At 32.2% G+C, this 23,482-nt stretch overlaps 1 protein-coding gene across 2 annotated transcripts in view; it reads left to right on the forward strand.

Moving 5' to 3' along the window:
• Positions 1-3,216: 3,216 nt before the first annotated feature.
• The window catches only part of LOC124362643 (dual specificity testis-specific protein kinase 2), a 74,712-nt gene continuing 54,446 nt past the window's right edge, over positions 3,217-23,482 (forward strand). Inside the window, exons 1-2 of one of the 2 annotated variants that reach the window (XM_046817331.1) lie at positions 3,217-3,370; positions 20,173-20,625. In XM_046817331.1, coding sequence (XP_046673287.1) covers positions 20,386-20,625 — 240 coding nt within the window. In that variant the 5' untranslated portion in view covers positions 3,217-3,370; positions 20,173-20,385. Of the gene's footprint in view, positions 3,465-20,172; positions 20,626-23,482 lie in introns of both variants that reach the window. The other variant, XM_046817340.1, reaches the window with a different exon arrangement.

A 23,482-nucleotide genomic window follows, 5' to 3' on the forward strand; every position in this document is an offset into this window, starting at 1 on the left:
CTTACTGGGTTATGGCCAATTGAAGATTTCACCAAAAATTGTGTGCAGGAGGTCAAATGATGATTTGCCGCGTGTTTATGAAGAGATATTTATAGGCGAATGCAACTTTTTCTAACGGATTTTTAGATGAGAAATTGAATAAAGTTCATCTCATAGCTGTATCTCATTTAGTTTTTTTTGTTATACTACAAAAAACAGAAATAAAATAATTTTGAAAACACTTTTTTAAAATTTAACGGACAATTATTTTGTTAAATAGGCATTGAAGATCCACATTTTTACAAAGAAACTTGCAGAAAATTTAATTCTGAATAAAATTATGTGCCACACGGCTATTAACAGCGAAGTATTAGTTTCTGGAATTTAATTATATATATATATGTACACACACGCACACATGGGTCTAATCCCAAAAGCTCATCAGCTGAAACCCCTGAAGACTGGAGGGACATTATAGCCTCAGCAAGAGTCAAGCCTTCATCTTTTTAAGTAGTACTAAACTTTGAAAGACAAACCTTCAAACAGTAGGGAAATTTCCTTTCAACTATGTACACTAAAAAGTTCATTGCTGCAATTATCTCAACCGTATAGTTAAGATTTTTCTATAAAAATTATAAAAAAATAACTCTGGAAAAACTTCAATGGACCGTTTAAATCCACACTTATAGGAAGTGCTAACAAACTCTCATCTAAAGCACCTACAGAGCCACAAAAGTCGTACTCAGAACCGACACCTTTACCAAAGGCCACGTACAACGATCTACATGTTTTAAAGGCATTATGTAGTACTGATGCCCAAGGATTCTACAACAGCCTTCCCTAAGTGTAGCAAAGTGAAGATGGTGACAATGATGACTCTGTAAAAGGTTAGTAAATATCTTAATGAGATGTTTTATTTCTAAATGCGTTGGAATAGATTGTTCCAACTAAAAATAATTATTTTGTAAGATTATAAAAGGAGAAGACTTCCCAGAAAAATGCGAGTTTTTAACATGAACTTCTATACTAAGTTCAAGAGTTCTATGAAATAATAAAAAAAAATCACTAATACATAAAATATAACCGAACATATTATATTATACAGATAAGCTATTCATAACAAACGCAATTATTTTGTTTTAGATGTCCCAATTTATAGGAGGAAAATGTTAGAGCCTATGCATTTAGTTTTTCTGGTGTTAATACAAAATAAATATTATAATTATAGCATATCAATAATATAAATAGCATTTTTTTAAATTAGAAAGTAGTACAAAAATAACATTAAATAAGCAGCATGAGTCTTCCCTAAAAATTGACTGTGACTATGATCGTTTACCTTCAGTAACATTCAAATGCATTTTTACTTTTTGTTTCAAGTTCTCCTTTGATGGCATGATTGCTAAATTGCTAAATTGTTGATATTCATTTGTGAATTTCTTTACGCTTGATTCCTCTCCAGGCTTTTTAGTATGGTTACATTGAAATGGTTTTTCGGTGTGTAATTATAGATCGATTTTTTACAAAAACGACCATTACAACTCCTATAGGCACTGGCCTCATGAATAAGTGCTGGAAGGAATTTCCAAGACTAAAATCATGACAGTGATTGCGTTTTACAAGAGAGACTATGTAGCAATGCAAACAACACACAGAGGGCCAGAAATCCTCACTTCTGGCTAAATTTTATATTTATTGAGGAAACAAAATACTATTTGATGAATATAGGTATATAATACAATTAATTATATAATAAACAAAAAATAACTATTTGACACAAATTTTCAAACTTATTTAACATATATTATAATATATCAAACATTAAACCTATTTAATGTCACTCAGACGAGACGTTACTTAGGAACAAATATTATGGCTTCTGCTATCTCAGGTTCTTTTAATACGCCCATTTCTTTAGTTGGCCACTTAAATATTTAATGAAAGAGCACTACTTAAATGTCTACACAAATTACACAATTTATAATGCCTTAAATACGTTTTACGTAAAAAAAAATAAATTTAAGTAATTATTTTAATTGTTACAATGTCATTATTATATAACGCTCCCAGAACTACTTTTAGAAAAGTGCTACATTGTTTATAGAATGGTAAAAACTTTTGACACGGGCACGAGGGGATAACTAAACTTAATTGAATCTTAAACCTAATAAGTGAAGGAATTTAACCATATGTGAATTGAAACTGGGACTCGTAGAGATTTTTTAAACTGAAATGTAAAAATAATTTTTATAAAATATTATTATATGATGACTAGCAATAGTTATAATTTTTTTTTTACTATATATACAGTTAATTTTCAAACGAAACACTTGCATGGACTGTATAGAAGACCTTGCATTAAATTGTAAGATTCATTATACAATTAGTAAAAATAAAATATATAGATCGACTATAAAAATTAAAGAAAAAGGCGTGGAAAATGGACACAGGCAATCTCCATCACTGGAATGAACAACTTTGTCTAATGGTGATGGTTGTAATATTTAATTGTATCACTGATTGTTATCTCACGATTCTATATATATTTCCCTATCAATCTAAATGGATTGCAGATTTTATATATCCAAGACAACTTTTAACCATTTTGGTGATTCTGTCCTACTGTGCACTGGTCAGACATCTTCAGCGAAGTAAGCCTCTACCAACTGTATCTGCACCAAAGCTAATTCCAGACTCCTAGACGGGTCTGGGGAAAAAGCGCAAAACGTCTAAAAACTACCTTAATCAAATTGTTTATATCATCCATTCTACTTACTGGACGAATTTAATTAATTGGAAGGATAATTAAACATACAAACCGATAGTATAAATGTATCCTTGATTTTGCTTTTTAAATGTACTGAGGCTATTACAATTTTATAAGATTCTAAATTATTGTAAATTCAGACAATTTTACATTGGACATTGACATATGACATATATTCACCATGAACGTCGCTAGTTCGCTTAAAATGACAACCAGGAGATGGGCATTTGAGCATTTTTCCGGTTACACGTGCCTTGGTTATAAGCCTATTAAAAAACATAAACAGATTCTTTTATTTTATAAAATTTATATATTTTATACTGTCGTGTCTTCAAAATACAATCAATTTAATAATACTATTAGCTAATTTATTGACTATGATTAGTTATCATTTCTATATATATACATACATGAGTGTAGAGATTCTGTCAACCTTCTACACCTGTTTATCAAAATGCATCAGAAGATTTCTCAAGTCTCTAGTAAATATGGCGTCGAGTGCAATTGCGACTATTGTAGTTCGTGTTGTCAGGATGTGAGGATTATTTTGTAGTGGTTAGAAAGCAAGGAAAAGTTTTAGTGTGTGATCGCTCAATCGTGATTTTATGACCACAAGATATATTGGTAAGATTACCAAAGTGAATTTTAAATAAATTATTTATTTGGAATTGTGACAAATAAATTATTGTCAAGCAATTTCTCAACTTTTATCTTACAGGTATATATTGGGCTAATCTTAGTTTTAAGCAAGATAAGGGCTGATATTATGAATAATGCTACAAAATATTTTAATTTCCTAATTTAACTTTTTTATAACTATTAGTCTAATTAATACAATTTTATATATTTATTTAGGAAAGTAAAATCTTTAATTCCTTAAGATTAACTTGTCAAGCTAGCCTTCAAGTCAGGAATACACTTGTTCACATTTTGATTTAAAGATATTATGTACTCACCAAGATTACAAAGGTTTATATCAATGGCTAAATCAGTAAAGTTATCAGACTAATAGTAGGCTATCATAGTTTTAATATCCTTAGACTAGGCAACATTCAATAAAATTACAATTCTATAATCGTTAAACTTTGAACTTTAGCTTATTTTGGACGGTAACGCCCCACTGATATTACAGTTGGTATTAATCACTGTTGTTAAACTGTAGCATGTAAGTAGTAGCTCTGTTGATTTTTTTTATTAACTTAAAGAAAACGTTGGGTTTTTGGATTGTGATGATCTGTGCTAAAATAACTACAACTAGCAACTGGTTTTCCTAGATAATTGTAACATAAATTATAAAATATATTAAAAGTTGCATTAATAGTTATGTGGGAATCGTGTTTTATAATTAAACGGTTTTTTTTTTATTAAATAACCTAATTCTGTTATAGAAATTGCTCATCAATCCTGCTAGCCTAAATGATTAAGTTCTGACTTGTAAAATGTTAGAAGTTTTAAATTAGATATTTTTTTAGTGTTCTATTAATTTGATGGGATAAGAACATTTTATTTTATATGATGCACACATTGTATTATAGTTAAAAAATAATTTGTTGTAAAACTTATTTACAAAAATCGATTTCTATAGGCCTATTTTTATTTTTAAATTATACAGGTAAAACTTGTAAATTGTTTAAATAGACTGCTTGTTTAGTTTGTTATTTTAAGTTCATAAACACCAGAAACTGAACTATCTTTATGTTTGTAAATGTGAGTTTTATATTTGTATTTACAAATTAAATGATCTGTAACTTATTTTTAATGGAAGAATTATTAATTATGAAGGCCCATTATTAGGATTATTTATTATTTGGACAGAGTACATGGTAAGCGGACCTAGTTTTTTTTACATTGATTTTTACCATCATCGATACATAATATTCATATATCAAATACAAAACTATCAGTCAATATCAGCTTATCTATAGTCAGATAACATCATCTATAGATAAAAATCATGTTTGAAATTAGGGCTAGAATATGATAAGCGGATCCGGATTTTATATTGATATTGACGAACGATATTAATTAATTATAACTTTCGATATAGCCAACTGATATCTATTTTGGAACAATAATAAACTTTTATAAATTATAAACATTTTTTCATATAGTGAATTCATGTATTTTATTGATAATAACAGGCAGTCGAAAGCGACCGTAAAACGTAGTTTAAAAAGAGGCCTCCTTGCAGATCATCTCTGTGAGCATTTGTACAAAAGAGAAGTACGGTATTCTAGAAAAGATGTTTCAACTTCTTTACAGTGGTTAATCTTTGCTATCCAGAAGAAAACATATTAATAATTTTGCATATTTAGTATTTTCTGTTATAAATGTTATGTTGATATTATTTAATTATTTTTTATGAGTTTTCCTATTTCCAGTTCTAATTATTTGTTTGATCGTTACATCTCATTTTATTATTTATGAGATTGTCACTGTTTTTATATTAGTTATTTAAATTCTAAATGTCATTGTTATTATGACTATAGATGTGTTGATATGATTTATAGAGATACTATTTTTGAAAGCGTTTTTGGTACTTTGGGATTATACCGACCACACCCGTATGAAGAACACAAAAATATAAATTTATAGAAACAAACATGATACAACGAAAAAAACAACTCTTTAATTACAAAATTACAAATTTACAAGCATTTCCAGGTGAAGGAAACAGGATTTTTCCGGACATTTGCCATCGTTAAGTGAAACAAGAAAACAGTAACACTACGTTTCGAGATCTGCAATCTGATCTCTTCTTCAGGTAAAGAACTAACCTAATACATAATTACAAACTAGGTTAAAATAAACAAATCTTACTAAAGCGTTGTGGCACGCCTAAGTCAGGAATCACAACCTACATGTTGTATGTCAACTTCACTAACACTAAAGACATGCACTTAATACAAAACTATACAAAACACTAATCATTAAAACTAAACTACGGAATACAGGTCACAATACGTCTTCACTCGTCTACTAACCATCTACGACTGACCAGAGGGACTAGCCAATGGTACTCGTGACGGCTGGCTAAAACAAGATGGCGGAAATACAAGGGAAGGGGAACAGGAATGGGCCCTTTCGTTATTATTGGTTCATGCGAGATGAACTTCTTAAAACCATATTGTGACTCCGCAGTGGTTTATTACAAATATCCGATCCGTTTGATACTTTTGGTTTTCTCTTTAGTTCATTTTTTAGAATTGGCAACCAAAGCGGCCTAATCTCGACTGATGGTTGACTGATTGGTTGGTCTGCCAATTTAATGTATGTTGCCTCAATTAATTTCCTTTTGAAGAAATGTGGTTCCCGATGTATTATGTGGGCTTCATCCCAATTCATATGATGGTCTTCGGACCAACAATGGTGTGCAATTTTTGACTTTTCTGTGAAACCTTTTCTCGTGTTTTCTTTGTGTTCTTTTATCCTTATGTTTAGTGGTCTTTTTGTCTCGCCTATGTATTCCCTATTGCAGCTACATTTTATACATAGGCGAGACAAAAAGACCACTAAACATAAGGATAAAAGAACACAAAGAAAACACGAGAAAAGGTTTCACAGAAAAGTCAAAAATTGCACACCATTGTTGGTCCGAAGACCATCATATGAATTGGGATGAAGCCCACATAATACATCGGGAACCACATTTCTTCAAAAGGAAATTAATTGAGGCAACATACATTAAATTGGCAGACCAACCAATCAGTCAACCATCAGTCGAGATTAGGCCGCTTTGGTTGCCAATTCTAAAAAATGAACTAAAGAGAAAACCAAAAGTATCAAACGGATCGGATATTTGTAATAAACCACTGCGGAGTCACAATATGGTTTTAAGAAGTTCATCTCGCATGAACCAATAATAACGAAAGGGCCCATTCCTGTTCCCCTTCCCTTGTATTTCCGCCATCTTGTTTTAGCCAGCCGTCACGAGTACCATTGGCTAGTCCCTCTGGTCAGTCGTAGATGGTTAGTAGACGAGTGAAGACGTATTGTGACCTGTATTCCGTAGTTTAGTTTTAATGATTAGTGTTTTGTATAGTTTTGTATTAAGTGCATGTCTTTAGTGTTAGTGAAGTTGACATACAACATGTAGGTTGTGATTCCTGACTTAGGCGTGCCACAACGCTTTAGTAAGATTTGTTTATTTTAACCTAGTTTGTAATTATGTATTAGGTTAGTTCTTTACCTGAAGAAGAGATCAGATTGCAGATCTCGAAACGTAGTGTTACTGTTTTCTTGTTTCACTTAACGATGGCAAATGTCCGGAAAAATCCTGTTTCCTTCACAATCCTTCCATCGTCAAAAATAACCTTCAAACATTTCCAGGTGTTGTGATCGGTATTGTTGTCACTGTTATCTTATCTTTCTCGAGAATCCCGATTACGGCAGGCCGCGCGGCATCACATGATTATTTAAGTTTTTTGCACGGTACATAATTGCCTTTCCATTATAATTTAATTTATATTTCTGATCAGCCCCTCTAGAATTTGATATTTTACTGATAGGTACTATCTCGAGGGATGTTTTTCTTTCGTTGACATCAGCACGGGCTTCGGCAGCACCTTCGGTGGCACTTGCATTTTGGGTGGCGGAGTGTGATCAAGAATAAAAACAAGATTTGAGTGTTTTTTTTTTTTTCAATAAAGAGTTTAGTTTTAGTTTGGTAATTTTTGTTTTTGTTGAATTTTTGTATTTGGAGAAATGTACGGGTAAAACACGGAAGTACAAAGCGACGCAACAGCTGAACGGGCGGCGAGACTCTGCAATCACGTTATCTACTAGACCGCTCACTTTGACCTCTGTCTGAGGATGGGGAGGGGTTTGTGATAAGACAATTCCTGTTTTATTTTGACGAAATATTGTTCTACGCTAATCTAGTAATCAGTAGAAGCAAAATGTCAAATAACGATTCATGTCTGGGTGTGGTCGGTATAATCCCAAAGTACCGTGTTTTTCTTATCAGGGATCAAAATAAACTTCATTAGCCTATGTTACTAGTACTTTCCTTGTTTCATAATTAATTGAAAAATACAGGATGAGTCATACTTCTTGTTGCCAAATCGCCTCCAAATAGGCCAAGACCAGTAACCCTTCAAGTAGACAAAGAGCCACGAATCACCTGTCACTTTCAAATAATTAATTGTTCTTTTAGTTTTTGTTTTCACTGATTGCCGTGTGCTTGATAAATTTCTAATTTCTTATGAATTTAGTTATCTTAGCCTCTGGGATTTACCTCGAACTGAAGAGTAAAGTTTTTTATTGGCACAATACATGTGGTTTCGAAAAGTGGCAATAAATTCAACTTAATTTTCACCGACATCACTTCCTTTTGGGAGGCAGAATACAATGGCCTCATGTATAATGGCTTCTGGATAATACCAAACTACCTCCAGTTTAATGTACATAGTGACAATTAAATATTAAAGAAACCATAACGATCAAACAAACATTTAGAAAGGAAATAGGAAACACTCATAAATAATAAAGAAATGATAACAACATAACTCACAGTTAGAACATAAAATAGGTAATTTGCAGGAACTACTAAGACCTATATGTTTTCTTCTGAATAGCAATGATTAATCACTTTCAAGAAGTTTCACGCATTCTCTTCAGAATCTCTATTCTGTACAAATACTCATAGAGATTACCTTCAAGCAGGTAATTTGGGATGCCACTTGTTAAACTTTGTTTTACGCCCCTCTGAGTATTAACATCAGTTGCCTTGCACATTCACTCAGCCCAAAATATGCCTTCCACATGTGTGTGACTGTGATTATCCACATAATGGGTTTTTGCCACCAAATCAACATCTTGCAACCAAGAAAATCGTGTTTTATCATCTGTTAAAGCAATTCTACTAAGTATCTTAAGGTCAACTGTCTATTTTAATTCAATGAAGTTACTTATTAAAAAGTAAAACATTATTTTTATTATCCTTAAAATTGTTTACAGAAGATGATACAGATGATATACGGTAAATTAATTATTTTTGAATTTAATCGTTGTCGGTTGGTTATATCAATGGTTATAATTTAGTAATATCGTTTGTCAATATTGTTATAAAAGATCAGGTCTGCCTATTGTACTCTACCTGGTTATTTGAATACCAAACCTTGATGTTTGATTTTAACCCTTTGAGCCCCAGCCGCCGGTATATCGTCGGTAAATTTCACTGTCTAAAAACCCCAGGCCGACGATATTCCGGCGGTAAAAATAGTGCGAGAAACCCCAGCCGACGATATGTCGTCGGCATGATGTAAGTTATTATAAATGGCTCTTAAGTGTTTAATTTTAGCGACACCAGTGGTTTTAGAACTTATAATTTTATTTTCATACATATACAATATGATTTCATGGTCAAATGTTACTAAATAATATTTACACTACTCCTAAAGAAAGAGTAAGTTGAAGATCAGCTGTTACTAAGAACAACATCTGCATCTGCTGTGACATTGTTTACGTTTAGTAGACTGTGTTGATGTTCATTACGTTTGTGTGAGTAGACAGTTATATTATTGTTTCGGTACTTTCAGTATGAAATATTGTTTTATTTTGTAAATAATGGGTGACTGAAACCGGTACTTTGGGATTATACCGACCACACCAGTATGAAGAACACAAAAATATAAATTTATAGAAACAAACATGATAGAACGAAAAAACAACTCTGTAATTACAAAATTACAAACTTACAAGCATTTCCAGGTATTGTGATCGGTATTGTTGTCGCTGTTATCTTATCTTTCTCGAGAATCCCGATTACGGCAGGCATCACATGATTTGCAAGGTACATAATTGTCTTTCCATTAAAATTCAATTTATATTTCTGATCAGCCCCTCTAGAATTTGATATTTTACTGATAGGTACTATCTCGAGGGATGTTTTTCTTTCGTTGACATCAGCGCGGGTGCTGCCGAAGCCCGCGCTGATGACTGGAGGCACTCGCATTTTGGGTGGCGGAATGTGATCAAGAATAAAAACAAGTTTTGAGTGTTTTTTCAATAAAGAGTTTACAGTAGTTTTAGTTTGGTAATGTTTGTTTTTGTTGAATTTTTGTGTTAGGAGAAATGTAGAGGTAAAACACGGAAGTACAACAAAGCGACGCGACTCTGCAATCACGTTATCTACTAGATCGCTCGACTTTGACCTCTGTCTGAGGATGGGGAGGGGTTTGCGATAAGACAATTCCTGTTTTATATTACCGAAATATTGTTCTACGCTAATCTAGTAATCAGTAGAAGCGAAATGTCAAATAACGATTCATGTCTGGGTGTGGTCGGTATAATCCCAAAGTACCCTCAAACCTAGCAGAACATTCAAGTGACATTGACAGACAATTGAATATTGACTTTTAAGATGACGATTCAGTATTATCTGATATTTTTGACGATGATAGTGACCTTGATCCGACGTATGATCCTAAATATGATAGTGACAATGGCAGAAATGTAGGCCTATTTAGTGCTAAAGACTTAACACCTGAGATATCATCTACATCAGCTCAGAATAATGTTACACAACCTAGGCCTAGTACGTCACAGGTTTTGTGTCATTAAAAAAAATATTTTACAAAATATTTATTATTGAACTAATCTGTCTGAAATTTTTTTTCCATGTTTGCAATAACATGACAAATGAAATAAAATTATTTCCCACAAGTTAATTGTTCCTTGTTTTATTTCTAAAAAATGTTAAATGTAACTTTTTTCTTTTTTTTTAGTTTGCACATAGGCGTTATTTTACATATATAAAAGTACACAAACATTTTTTAGCCCTTATTGAATTTTTTATTTGTAAAGTACCTTATTTCAAACATTTTAATGTATTATTTAGGTCATTAGCTAGTATATTAGTGATGGTATGATTTTTCAAATGAAATCGTACAAAATCACTGAAAAGGCCTTGGGGTTTTTAGACAGTTACTTGCAAAACTAGACTTGGTAAAAATTTGCACAAACTATATTTTTAGGTCCGGGGCTCAAAGGGTTAAAATAAATAGTGGAGTACATGTAGATTTATACTCATAAATTATTGAATTTTAAAACTATGCTTATAAATGTCAAAATGCTAATTTAGTTATAACATATTAAAGTGCTCAGATTCATAACATTTCTGTCATTAGGTAATGCATCTGTTGTCATTTTTGTCAATTTTCTTACAAACTTTGCATTGGAATGTCAATTCATCTATGAGACCAATTTGTTTGTCTTTTGCTAAGCACATGTCTGAAAGTTTGCAGTAGAATGGCTCGTGGATTTCTAATGATGTATGGATTTGATGAAATGATAAATATTAATTATTCCCCTACCATGTATAAACATTTGCTCCAATTTCTTATCATTGCTTTCTTCAGATCTGGAACCAAATATTTTTTACATTTAAAATGTGTAGGTAATTTTGAATGATTCTTACATACTTAAATAGCTATATAATGCCATTTCACTCATTCAGTATAGATTTTTAAGCATAAAAAAGTAATCATGTTATAACATTAGTATTGTATATTGAAATTAAGATATTTTGTAAGGATAATTTGCTAAATGATGACCTACATTGCCTTTATTGTTTATCATTATAGCTAACGTAAGTCTTAAAAATGCATGCTTTAGAACTTAAAAAAGATGTATAGAATGTCTCAAACCCTTGTTTTTAAATTCTACTTGTGCTACAAATACATTTAATAAAATTCACAACAAAAAATAAACTAAAGTAACATACAATATAAACTTAAGCTATAGTAAATTTAACCTTGCCTAAGACTAAGTACCTTTGCCATAAGGTGAGGTACAATTCCGGCTAACCAGTCGTCATAAATACCTCATAATCAGGTTGTCACTCATATTTTGAAAATAACTTTGATAGACATTAATCAATAATTTATTATTTACAAAGAGGTAGAGGTAGGTGTTTTTCACACATTACAAATTTATTTTTACGGAAAAAGTACGTCTGCACTGTTTTGGTGATATGAAGATTTGTGAGAGCTTTCACGTGACATGATCATTCGTGACATGGGTACGCCACAGCTGTGTATAGCTAATGCTTTGTCCATTGCCACTGGAAAGACGGCGAGGTGTGGTTGTTGACCTGCCAGCCATGAGCTCAGTAGCACCTGTAATCCTATGCAGGTTTTTACACTGATTGGATGATGAATAAATAAAAATATTGTATTTAATACATTATACATGTATACCTGTTCATAATACATTATGACTTAACCAGGTTGACAACAATTTTTCATTAGTGCACGATAGGACCTTGATTGTTAATGTATGAATAGGTATTAGAAATTAATAAAGTTGAAGGTATGTACAGAAAAAAAACGTAACATTTGAAAATGGAAGTGAAGTATCCATTACCTGGAAGTAGTGTTGTCCATTGTCTTTATTGGAAGTTTCTACACATAATGAGGGTTCACCTTCTTTAGGAGTGCTGTGATGCACTTCTGGTTGACATCCATTGGAAGGTTCCAAACTGGAATAAAGAATGGCACTTGCTATTCAGTTCGTTACAAAATAAAACCTATGACTGGATTGATTACCTTTACTGTTTTCTGTACTGTTCCTGTTGTTTGGTGATTATGAAATATAGTCTACACCACTCATACGTTTCTTTATAAAACATGATAGAAACATTTAAAATCAATACAAAGTATGAGGATTAGCTAGTGTAATGAGTTAGGTTTTGTAAGTAAAATGATGTCCCTGGATCAATCTTGTCATGCGACAATGATTTTTTATAGTTTTTTAACTAGTTTTAACAGAATAGTTCATTACGACTAAACCTCACGTTCTCGTTTTTATAAATTTAATGTTTTGCTTACAGAGAATTATCATTATTTTTTGTCTGCTATTCTGACGTATATCTAATGCTATTCTGACGTATAGTATATCTAATGCTTACTATGTTAGGCAGTACCCACACTCCTTTTTTTTTACCTGACGCTATTCCTTCTTATTTGTTCTTCACGCCAGTGTCTTAGATTTTGGCCATGTTGTTTTCTCCTTTGCTAGTCTTGGATTTGACATTTCATAACTATATCAAACTTGTAAACACAAGTGATACACCAAATGAAAGGCCACATGTTATAACCTAGTGAAAGTGGTTGTGGGGAAATATCCAGTAGGTAGTGGCGGGAGAGTTGCTGACAATTTCCGGCGGTACCCGCAATTGCACCATCTGACAGAGCACATTTTATGAAGCGTTAAAAATACCCTTAATTTAAAAACTTAACAACTTATGTGCAACTTAAGTTGAATCGAAATTGAAATTTCAAAAATTAAAGTGTTTATACAACATTTAGTTAGTTAAATGACATCAGTATATTTGTAATAGCTTAAAAAATGAGCCTACATTGAGGCAGATTCAAAACCCTTGCATAAGCATTCACCAGAGTGGTATAGCGCTTCCTAAATAATCATAAGTTTAAGACAATTAAATAAAACTTGACTGTAACTCAAAAGTATTATTTAATAAACTGATACAACAGAATATTGAAGAACCTTATAGAATGTAATGAAAGTTTTACCAATCCAATAAAGTAATTTCATTAAATGACTCTGTTACTCACCTTTTAGTTAAATAATAAAAAAAAAAAAATACTATTTGTTAATATCAGTTCAAAATCTGTTAATGAACTTTGAGATATTGGTAAATAATCGTAAGCCCTTATTATCGTTAGCTAGTCAGAAATGATAAAACAGAATACTTTACATGAAATGAAGAATTATTTATTAAGTCGAAATTATAAATTTGTTATAGAGCAATAAACAACTATAAAATCTCAGGGTATTCAGGTAATATATAGTTTCAGGCTCTTGCTTGGGATAACTTGAATAGCTCAGTATGTATAAAACTGTCAAAAAGAATCATAGTAAGGAATTATACTTTAATAAAAAAATAATGTTAACTCTTTTATCGCCAAGAGCGTATATATAGGCTTAACCTGTTGTCATAAAACGCCAAGAGCCTTTATTTAGACTGAAGCTAGTTTGATGGTGAAACGCCAAGAGCCTATATATATAGGCTTAGACAAGTTCGGACGTTAAGCACCAATAGTCTTCATTCAATAGGCTCTCAACATTTTCATGCAGTACACAACCATTTATTGACTACTAGCTGTTTCCCGCGGCTTCGCATGCTTTTCGTAAGCGTTACCCGTGTATGTGCACTTCTGGCTCAAGTAAATTATATTTCCAACGCCGATGTAGAGTTTGCTTTGTTGCCACGATCAAGAAAATCTGTGTATGTTTATAGCCATTGTACACGTACATATGTTTTATTATAAAGTGGTCTAACACTCAAGCTTTAAGTTCATCCAGAAATTTATCTTCAAGACAAATATACATCATAACTTAGTGCCTTCAAATAGTGTTTGGCTCTTAAATATTCGTAACTGTCTCGTAATTGCAGTTTATAATGTGCAAGTGCTTTGAAAACTATTATTTTTGGCAACGCCACCTGGAGGCGAGTTACATCAATAGACATAGCATAGAAACCTTCTTCGTGGAAAAATACATATACATACAAATTTTCGTAATGATCGATAAAATAGTTTACGATTCCATAAAGGACAAACACACAAACATTCATTTATTTTATATATATATATATATATATATATATATATTATATATATATATATATAGATTATCAATAAAATTAGTACTGATTTTTGCATTTTATGTAAAATGTACTATTGCAAGTAGCACTGCATAGACATTAATATAATATTCAAACAAAATAACAATACACACTAAAATGTTTTATCTAATGACACATGGTTTTATGTTTTATCAGTTTTATACTTTTTTCACTAATAAATATAAATTGTTAGTATTATTTTACCAAATTTTCACAGGTCTTCCTCAATTTAATATATTTCACTATAGTACAAAGGTTTGTTGAGTAAATATTTTTTTCAGGCATTTATTGAGCTCTTAATTTATATAAAAAATTTAAAAAGTACCTAACTTTTAAAGGTATACAGTGTTAACCCTTTGGCCGCTGGGCGCTCGGCGCGTCTGACTACCCAAGACCGCTGCCGCCTAAATAGCCGTTTTGTTAGTACTCTACATATATTGTTCTAAAAACCATATTTTTGAAGCTAGAACGATAACTTTGGTTTTGTTTTATTTGTAAACAACTACCGCATCACTTGGATATATTTTATTATAGATTTATATATTTTAGCATATTTAAAAATGACTAAAACCTTAAAAAAAAAAATTAATTGAAATTTTGAGTTTGAACAAAAATATCACTATAAAAAAAAATTTTTGTATCGTAACATTTATTTTTAATTTTGAAGTAAATTTTATATTGAATACTTGTACAAATTTTCGATTAAATATATTGATAAATAACATAAAAAATGGTTTTTTTCCAAAACATGACAATTTTTTATTTATAACAAATTCTTACCTTATGGAGGCATAAGCAGTGCAGGTTCTATGTTGTAGATATTAGACAGTTTATGGCAATTAGTTCACTTAATCACAAAAAATAAGTAGTCTTTCCCAGTATTAGTAGTATTTAAAAATTAAAAACTTAAAATATTTACACTGTTATTTACAAAATTTATGTTTACGTCACTTTTCTCTTATTAGCACCTGTGCTTAGTCAAGCACAGAGGATGGACTCCTTTATTGCATTGTTTGCAAGCATGGCGAGTTTTCTTTCTTTTTCTACCGGAATTTGTACTTTGGGCACTGCATACAGAACAATTTCGTTGTTTATTTTCAGGTAAGTGGTAAAGAGGCTCATTTCCAAAACCTGCAACTTGTACCGGTGCAGGGTCCCCAATCCATTCCTCAGTTATGGCTTCGATAATTGAAATTTTAAACGCTAGTCTAGACAGGGGCTTATCAGTATTCAATTTGTAAAGAATGTAAAGGTTTACTAACATCCTCGAAAAAATGTGAAATGCTATTTTTTTCTAATAGCGTAGAGTGCGCCGTTCATCCAAATAGCAGTATAACATTTGGTCGGCGGAATCAACCCCACCCATGAACGCATTATAATGACGTATCATTTTGGCCTACTAGTTATAAACACTTTATTTCCTTTTTTTTTTCGATTTCAGTTCATCAATTGCCATACTGTCTGTTGACAAAAGTAAAACCTGTTTTTTCTGGGATGCCTTTTGTCGACTACCTAGCATAAGCATGGGGCCCTTACGACAGTATCGTTTTTCTCCAACTTCAAATCTTGTGGTCATACGTTGGGGAATTCCTTTTCTTTTTGACCGTAAAGTTCCAGTAATGTGTGTCAGTTTTGAATATAAAAACTTAGCAAGTGGTATTGATGTAAAAAAATTGTCAACAAAAACATGAAACCCCTTATTCAAGTAATTGCACATTTCTAACAATATCACAACAACGTTGTAAGCAAGTCCATTTTTTTTATCAGAACCATCATTACTTCCTTTTGCTCCTTTGTACCTTTGTAGCATGTAAAGCCTAAACAATATTTGGTAACGGCATCACAAATCATCCATAGTTTGATCCCCCATTTATGGTGGTGCTTATTTGGTAAGTATTGTATTAGCTGCGTATGATTTTTAGTTCCAATCAGACTTTCATCTATTGATAACTGTTTATTAGGGGTGTAATGATGTCTAAACATACGATTAGCATGATCTACCAAAGGGCTAAAGCGTGCACAAGGATCGTAACCAGGTTCCTTTGGTTTTGGTAAGTGTCTGGTGTGAAAAAATTTTAAAACCGTCTCAAATCTAATCCGTGAAAACATTTTCCTGAACCATGGTGTTTCCTGTGAAGTTTTCGTTGACCAGTACATCTCAATATTTGGTTTTCTGTTTAGGCCCATATTCAACAGTACTGCGATAAATGCTTTGATTTCTGTGAAACTCACAGGTCTCCAATTACGACATCTACTGTGGATAGATAGCCTAGCACGGTTAGTGTCGATAAAATATTGTGCATAATTATTCGTTTGCGTAGCAAGTAAATTCAAAAAAGCAAACGAGAAAAATAAATCAAAATAGTCAATGGGGGAAGAGTTTCTTGGTGGGCAGTGTTTCGGTCCAGGTAATTCATGGTAAGTAAAGCTATGGGCATGTCCAGGATCATTATTTTCTTCAACATCCTCCCAACCATCATTATCACTATCAATTGATTCTGAATCAGTGTCATCACTAGAAATTGAGTGGGGAGTGGTGAGGTGTCGGCGAGACGGACGGCCGGGACAGCGAGGCCTAGTTGGTGCCTGTATATGATTACTCAGCCCAGGCCTAGGGTCGTCAACATCACATTCGTTTTCTGAGTCCGATGATAATACAGCCCTATTTGAAATACTAGAAGTACTACTTGCATTAGGTTCATAGGTTGGATCGGAATCCGTGGCGTCAACAGGCTCTTCGGAATCGGAACTGCTTTCAATGTTGTTACATTCTGAATCACTCAAAAAATCAGTTTGAAATAAGTTTCGTATAGTATTTTCACTGAGTGGTGAACTAGGTAATCTACTCATTTTCAAAACACATACATAAATAACATATATTATAAAGAATAAAACAACAATTAAGCACAAAGCAGTCAGCAGAAACACAACACAACAATAGTAACCACAACGTTCCCGCGCAACGAGTAACAGCTGACTACAGACTGATGTATTTGAATCACGTGACTATTGCGAAACAGTGGTACCAACATATAAACATCAAATATAGTTAATTTGGACTTTTGGGATTGGAAATAACAAAACTAGACCTTCTATATCTTTAAATAACAATTTTATAACGATATTACGAAACGTCCTTGTTTGAGGACATCGGCGGTTTTCGGCGCAAAAGCCGACGTCCTCATATGAGGACGTCAGAGGCCAAAGGGTTAACAGATCAATATTTCATATATTCCATTACATTTCATTGTTCTCCTATTAATAATGAAAAAAATGAGATCAAAATCATTAGTTTATCATAAATTTAGTGAAATGATTTATATCGATGTGTGTCATATTTCGTAAAATTGCTCTGGCGTTACTGTGACATTCCAAGCGGCTATGCCGGGAACAGGACAACCCGCACCAGTAACTCTGGCATTATATGTCACAACCTGCCCAATATGTTTGGCGCTAAAAGGGTTAAATGATTTCAATCTCTATAACTTATTTTTGAAGAAGATAATGATAAGAAAAATATTCAATTATAGTTCTCAACTGACATTGGTTCAATATAAGTACAGTAGTTATAAATTAAAAAAGAATAAAGAATTAAATCCATAAAAAGATTGTTCAACGGGTTCTTAAATCATAATAACATGAAAGATCTGACCAAGAATTGAGCATGCAGTTCTGTGACGTGATAAAATGTCCATTATCATACTTTTCTCAATTTGTGGGTTGATTAGATTTATAAATTCCCTCCTGGTCTTCAATTATAGTAAGAATATTCCACTGGATGACGTCTCATGGTTATGTAGATGAAAATATAAAATTAAACCGTTTTAATTTAAATAAATTCACTTTTTAGACACTTTAAAATTATAATCCAACATGGTTGAAAACTCAGCATAAAATGAAAAAGATAGTGTTTTATTCTAATTTTGAAAATGAATCGTACGTGGACCACTGAGAAATTTGATATCCAAAACAACGAATAAGTGTAACTTAATGTCTTTATCTTTTTCTACTTTAGTTAGGACTTGTAACAAATGTTCAACACATTAAATAATGAATTTAATTTAGAATTATGTTATTGGTTGTATTATGTTATTAATTGAAATCCAAATAAAATTCAGTATTATTATTGATCAAAACAGTTATTATTACTTAAATACCAATTATGGTGATTAACATGAATTTCCAAACTTATACTATATGATATAATTTTATGTTATTATATTATTAATATATGATATGTTTAATTACATTAATATATGATATAAATATATGCAACTGAAATGATAACTACATGTATTTGAAACATTTGATGGTTAATAAATTGATTAACTCCAATGATTATAATAGAATATCGAATTACAAATAATTACTGATTTACAAACTTAAGGTGATTAGTATGATGTTATCAACATGTCTTATGATAGTCAAAACTGACTTGTAAATGAATGAAATGAGGTGAAAACAAGAATGGTTGACGAAATTATGTCCGTAATGGTTAACAACATGCTAAGATATTATTTTAAATCAATCTTTAAACATTAAGGTAATTATTAAGAGAAATTATATTATTTAACTAAGCCCCTTTTTATAATTAATTTTGTAACAATATTTTAACATAATCGAATGATCGATTAATAATACTGAAATCGGCTTTAACCTGAAAAATCTGTTTTTGAACTGAATGTAAAAAATATCATATTATAACTCCATGAGGGTTCACTTCTGGTTGATTTATGACTGCCAGTAGAACCTATTATGAGTACAGCAAGATACAATGTACCACTTTATTTTAGGATACCTTGCAGATCAATTGTATGGATGTCCATAAGCGGCATATCATTAGTTGTAGATGTTGAGGTCTGTTTTATACGTTTAGTTGACTGTAGAGGGTGGATTTTGGAGTTTATAGGGTTCTCGTAAAAGGTTTTTCAAGCATAAATATGAGGGAGAGTGGCTTTCCTTGCCCACTTGGACTGGAACAGAGTTAGCCTCTACTTATTTTAAGGTGATGTGAAATAGTGCTAGTTATCCCTCCTGGGCAGGCCTTACCCATTCTGATTATCCTGTCATTCCAGAAGTAGTGTAAATGTCACTAGGATACTGGATACTGAGTGAGGGGTTTCTTTATCTTCTTATCCTAAGTGAAAAAAACTTAATCTAATGTGTTTTTATGTCACATGATAAAATGTCATATGATTTTGCTTAGTTTGTTACAAATTTGTTTACTATGCAGTTTTCTAGTTGCCATCATGGTCAGACCAATGCCGAAATATTTTTTTACTATTAATTTTGTTCTTTTAATTCCAAAATTAATAGAGATCTTCCTTAGACCTAAATGTACAAAGTTCAAGGGTCTCCTAGGCTTATTTATCGCAATACAGAAAACAATGAGATTTTTAAGGATGTCCTGTGGAGTCCTTCTATTCTAATAAAACATAAGTATGTAAGATCAAAATTACATTATATTTGGAAATGTATTTCATGTAGTCTTATTCATAAAATGATATTGTATTATAAATATATAAATTATTTTATTTATTGCAAAACAGTGTATGATTCGAATAACCTTTCAAAACTATACATACTTGTTTAGTAATTATAATTCTTGTTCTACAACTTCGCACATATCTCTGTTAATGCTGGTTCAGATGCTTTTTATTACTTGAATTATAAACCTTACATTCACTTTAAATGGGTTGAGGCAGTTAATAAGAGATAGTACTTTATTGATGTTAAAATTCATTTTAAGTGATTCAATATATCTTATTTTTTGCAGGTACCTTTACACCATTAGAGAATTGGCGCTGGATACACTAAGTCAACATTTATTGTGAAATTACACAAATATTTAAGTGATTTACAAATTTTATTTCCTAAATTAATATTAAGGATATGGTGGACTTATATTGTTATTCAAGTGTGAAAACTTTTTCATTGAAATACCAAAGGTTAGAAAGTGAAACAGTAACTTAATGGTTGGGTGGAGAAAATGTTGCGTGACAGTGGTTATTGTGAGACGGCGGGTAGTGAGGGTGAGCGGGAGGGGGGGCTGCTACCCATGATCCCTGTACCCCCGGTGATGGCTGCAGATGGTGGTGGGACCGACAAAGATAGCAGGATCACCGGCTCCTCCTGTCGGGCCTTGCGTCACGCTGTCGCATCTCTCAACCGTCTAGATGATTTTGTCCTGGAGAAAATTGGATCTGGGTTCTTTTCTGAAGTGTTCAAGGTAAGTGCCTCTTTGTGTTTACTAGCAGTGGTTTATTATTATTGCGGTGGCCTTTCATACGGACTGAGAGAGATATATCCAAAAACATATATTTTTATTAATTCTGTTTATTTACTTTGTATATTTTATTACTACCTTTTTAGAGTTTTACCATTTTATTACAAAATAGATATACCACACAAATTAAATACTGTATTTAATTCTAAGTTCTATTTTTTAAAACAATTTAATTTCAAAATATTTATCGTGAATAATTGGTTATTTTTAATGGGATTTTTACACAATTTTTCCTTTTTTCCCTGAAATAAATGTTGATCTTCCAATCCCTAAAAACATTTATTATTCATTTTTGTTTAGCTGAAACAAGCGAGGCTTATCCATCTGGAGTCGCATAGTTTAAAATTCACGAACACAGTACAAACACAACGAATAAATAAACCGGTCGGAGCTTTCCTTTTTTAACCGGCTTTAAAAGAGAGGAGTTTATACAATTTGGCCTGTTTCTATGTTCCTTTTCTTTATATATGTCCATCGATTTTTCCGAAACTACTGAACCGATTTGGATTAAACTTTTCTAAACAAAAGAAAGCTGCCCCACAGTGGTCCTACTTAAGTTTTTTTATGGATTAGACAAGTATCTGACCAGAAAATCACTTTGGAAGTTTTACATACCAAACCGTATAGAGAAGCCAGACAAAGCAATTAATGGAGATGTGGTTTTCTTAAATAACTATTACTTATCTTAGAATTGTTAGAAATCATCAATTTTTGTGTTTGGCTTTGGAATGACGTTCCTATTGAAGAAAAGATATAAAAACCTTCCTAAAGTAAGGGGTCAAGCAGGATTGATTGCAAAGTATATAAAATTTTCTAAATGACTAAGTTTCTTCACATACATAACATAAACAGTGAAGTGGAATAAAATGCAAAGATGTGGTTTTCTTCCAATGACTACACCTTATGTCACAGATGCTAGAGAATCTACTATTTTTTATGGTAATTGTCTGATTGACGAGCTAGTATTTAGTGTGAAGATTGGAATTTCACTAATTGTTAGAAGAAGTTATATCAGAGTTGCTTTGAGAAGCTTCCTAGTCTACATTTGGGTTCCATATAATGATTCTCTAAGAATCCTTTAAATTAAACTGGCAGGGAGTAACAAGACGGAATGAGATGCTAAGATGTAGTTTTCTTTGAAAGCCCATAACATATATAAATAGGTTCATGCAAAGTTGTACAGTGTGCTAACAATCCACATTTGTAAAATATTTTTGTTGTGTCATAGATATAAATTAAATATAGTTGAAAAAGAATAGTTTGAACTACAGTAGAACCCCTCATATCCGGCCACCACGGGACCGAGCCCCTGGCCGGATAACGATTCGGCCGGATAAACCAACCTACAGTACACAGCACTTGACGAAACAAAACAATTGTACTGTACTGTACTAACCGCACTGGAAATAATCAACGAACTGTTTACAGGTTAAACCTATTAGCTCAACTGAGGACAACACAGGAAAATGTAAACAAATAGATACACCAAAACAACGCAAGAGTCGTGGGAGACTAGTGCGTGCAACTGCGCGTCTGCAAGCCGTGGTAAATAAATTTCGATATTGGCTTCCGAGAAGTGGCCGGATAAACCGAGGTGCGGTAAAACCGAGGCCGGATATGAGGGGTTCTACTGTACCATAGATCTGCATCAATTTAAAAAATGACTAATGATGGCCCTGTATTTTTGCATGCGGCAAGCCTTTTTTTTGTTAAATAATCCTATAAATAAAAATGAATGGTGAAATTTGTTGGTAAGCGCTAATCTCGATAATGGCTGGACCAATTCGGTTAATTCTTTTTGTAAAATGTCCATTGAAATCCGAGGAAGGTTTTTATGAAGAAAAAGTTAAGAAAAGTTACCTGGAATATTTTGAAATTCATAAAAATTATGAAAAGTTTTTTTACTTTTCATAATTCAAATTAAACTGGCACTAAACAGCTGTTGACAACTATAGTTTGACAAACTTTCTGAAACATCTGTTTATTTTTAAATTTGATGAAATATTAAGTAAACAGTGATTGATCAGTAGTGTAATGCAGATAGTAAATATGAAGTTAATGTATAAATTATAATCCTGATTGTGCCAGTGATAAATTTAAATAATCGGTATTTATTTACATTAGCGTGACCATGGAAAATGGACTTTTTTTCATGGGTTGGGCATTTATAGCCAAGTATTATTATCACAGGTGCATATGAACTGGGGGGAAAGTATATTATTGTATTATATTGATGCCTTTCGGACATTATTGTGTTAAGGAGCAGGGGCATCACGTGATCTGGGATTCGACTTTTGCGAGCTCGAGTTAATTTTTTTTCTAAAAGAGCAAGCACTGCGCAGCGGGCAGGCATCGTTAACAGGATTAACATGTTAGTCAGATGGGTTATAAGCCCCAGTGGTTTACATAAAATTGTAAAACTCCATACTCGTCTTTACGAATTGCTTCCACGTGAGATACCGAACATCCAACACAAAGGTGTGCCATTACCACTACTGAACTAGGAGGTTAAGAATAGACGTGGAGGAACAACGGTAGTTCAAAATGGCGTCCCTTTTTTATTTGACCAAGTAATACCAAACTGTCAAATATGGATAGTGTTGCCAGAGGTACGATAATTTCATTGATTTTATGCGCCGGTAAGATACACGATGGGCAGTTATTATCGTACCATGAAAGATTTTTGACAAATTTATACAAGTAATAAACCAAAAGTTAATTATAACATAATTTATTATACGAACATAACATACTTTTTCATTAAATGTGTTTGGTACGATTATTTTATATGAAAGTACGA

The sequence above is a fragment of the Homalodisca vitripennis genome, chromosome 1 (assembly GCF_021130785.1).
Source record: "Homalodisca vitripennis isolate AUS2020 chromosome 1, UT_GWSS_2.1, whole genome shotgun sequence".
Taxonomy (NCBI): Eukaryota; Metazoa; Arthropoda; class Insecta; order Hemiptera; family Cicadellidae; genus Homalodisca; species Homalodisca vitripennis.